Source organism: Pinus tabuliformis, chromosome 2_1, assembly GCF_031772625.1.
Source record: "Pinus tabuliformis cultivar Carrire ecotype Pingquan chromosome 2_1, CPIR1, whole genome shotgun sequence".
Taxonomy (NCBI): Eukaryota; Viridiplantae; Streptophyta; class Pinopsida; order Pinales; family Pinaceae; genus Pinus; species Pinus tabuliformis.
Genome location: NC_142299.1, coordinates 988,105,573 through 988,107,354, shown reverse-complemented (window position 1 = coordinate 988,107,354; position 1,782 = coordinate 988,105,573). Strand labels below are relative to the sequence as shown.

General features: G+C 38.6%; 1 protein-coding gene across 1 annotated transcript; it reads left to right on the top strand.

The window, feature by feature from the left end:
- Window positions 1-402: 402 nt before the first annotated feature.
- LOC149203943 (uncharacterized) lies at window positions 403-1,187 on the top strand. The gene has a single exon (XM_089400274.1). The coding sequence runs from the start codon at window positions 521-523 to the stop codon at window positions 932-934; it is 414 nt and encodes a 137-aa protein (XP_089256400.1). The 5' UTR covers window positions 403-520; the 3' UTR covers window positions 935-1,187.
- The last annotated feature ends 595 nt before the right edge of the window (window positions 1,188-1,782 follow it).

Genomic DNA, 1,782 nt, shown 5'->3' with positions numbered 1-1,782 from the left:
AGTGTCATTGGAATAAATTTATAAAACATCTCATTTGGAATCTTAAATTTCAGCTATATAATTTTCATAAACTGAAAACGCGTTTTTCAAATATTAAATTCATTTTTTTATTCGGAAACATATTTTTAACGGCTAAAACTCACAGTCTAACTAAAAAGCGTATACGCAAACTAAAAAGTGTACACGCTTTAAGGCTTTTAGGGAACGTCCAGCCAGCCTGTGCGACTCGAACCTTCGGAAACGCAATTACAGTTCTCACTGACACGATACTCACGCGGAGCCTTAGCGTTTAGTTTTTGGAGCCTTACGTGGTATACACAGGATCGGTCAGCTGTAATTTGCAATAGTCCCACCAGTTTTTGGAGCCTTACGTGGTATACACAGGATCGGTCAGCTGTGATTTGCAATAGTCCCACCCGTATTCAACCTTCACGCAACCATCCTCCCGTGTCTATATATATTCATCCTTGCCCTCTGTCATTGCAAAGTTGAGTACCTAGCGGTCATCGAATCTGCCAAAATGCATGTCACAGAGCCACGGTGCTCTGAAAATGAAAAGCACAACCAGTCGCGTGGCGGCGGCCTCTGGCGCGTCTGTTCGCTGGAAGATATACGCAAGAAACTGCTGCGATGGGAAAAGAGTCCAACTGCGTTGGAGGCCGAGGCCAAGGCCATCCAATTGGAAAATTCCTTTTCAGGGTCCTTAAATGGCAATGAAAATGGGAATTTTTCGTCCAGAAATGGAGGGCGAGACGGCCCCTGCGTTTTTCAGATGCCGGTGGATTATCCTCGGTATTCGAAGGCCGATTACGAATCGATGCCCGAGTGGCAGCTCGATATCCTTTTTCACGAATACGGTTTGCTGATCAGAGGAGATGTCGCTTTCAAGCGCAGTTACGCCATGGGGACCTTCCTCTGGCCCGACCAGCTTTGAATAAAAGATTCAACGGTATATGAGTAAAGTAATGGTTGATTGATTGATTTTGGCAAAAGTTTTAAATAAGTTTGGGAGCTTTATACGGCTTCTCTTTACTTATGGATGATGTCTTCATTGCCAGAATTTCCTTTCTTTCCAAATTGTGTTCATTCTGGTGGTAGAGCTCGCTGTTTTTCCATCTGAAGCTACTTTCGGTTTTTAAGTAATTCTTCATTCAATATATTTTTTATTACGGGTTCTTTTCATTCAATGTATTAGAGTTCTATCGCTGAGTCTTCCCAATGTTAATTTACACATTACATAGCATTTGAATTACCATTGCTTTCCCTGATTCTCTTAAGGGCTTGATAAATAAAAGCCTCCTTTCCAATGAAACATTCCCAGCAAATTTAAGTGTCTTCCTTTTTCTAAGATCCATGGCTGAAATCCGGTGGCTCCAAAAATTTCTGATACTTTGAGACACATAAACGGCTTTCAGAAGTTTCGCTGCAAAATGGTGCTTTGAAATTCGATCCATTGAGAAACATAAAAAAATAACAAATTTGTTCAAATTCAATTTTTTTCTATTATTATATTAATAATATTTTTTTTGTTTTTTATTAGATTTGAAGTTTAAATTAAATTAATTTTTATGAAAGAATATTTTTTTCTTAGATTTGAAGTTTAAATTAAATTAATTTTTATTAGATTCGAAGTTTAAATTTTTGGGGGAGGGGTTGAGGGTTGGAGTCTTCGGAAGTTTGCATAATATTTGCAAGCCTTTAGTTTAAGAGACCTTAAACCTCTTTCGTGACTTACTCATTTTCTTAGGGTAATAACCATTGGTCAACAAGTAGGCACCATCT

Coding starts and splice junctions, on each gene's coding strand:
- LOC149203943 (XM_089400274.1), top strand. CDS start 521: ATGCATGTCACAGAGCCACGGTGCTCTGAAAATGAAAAGCACAACCAG.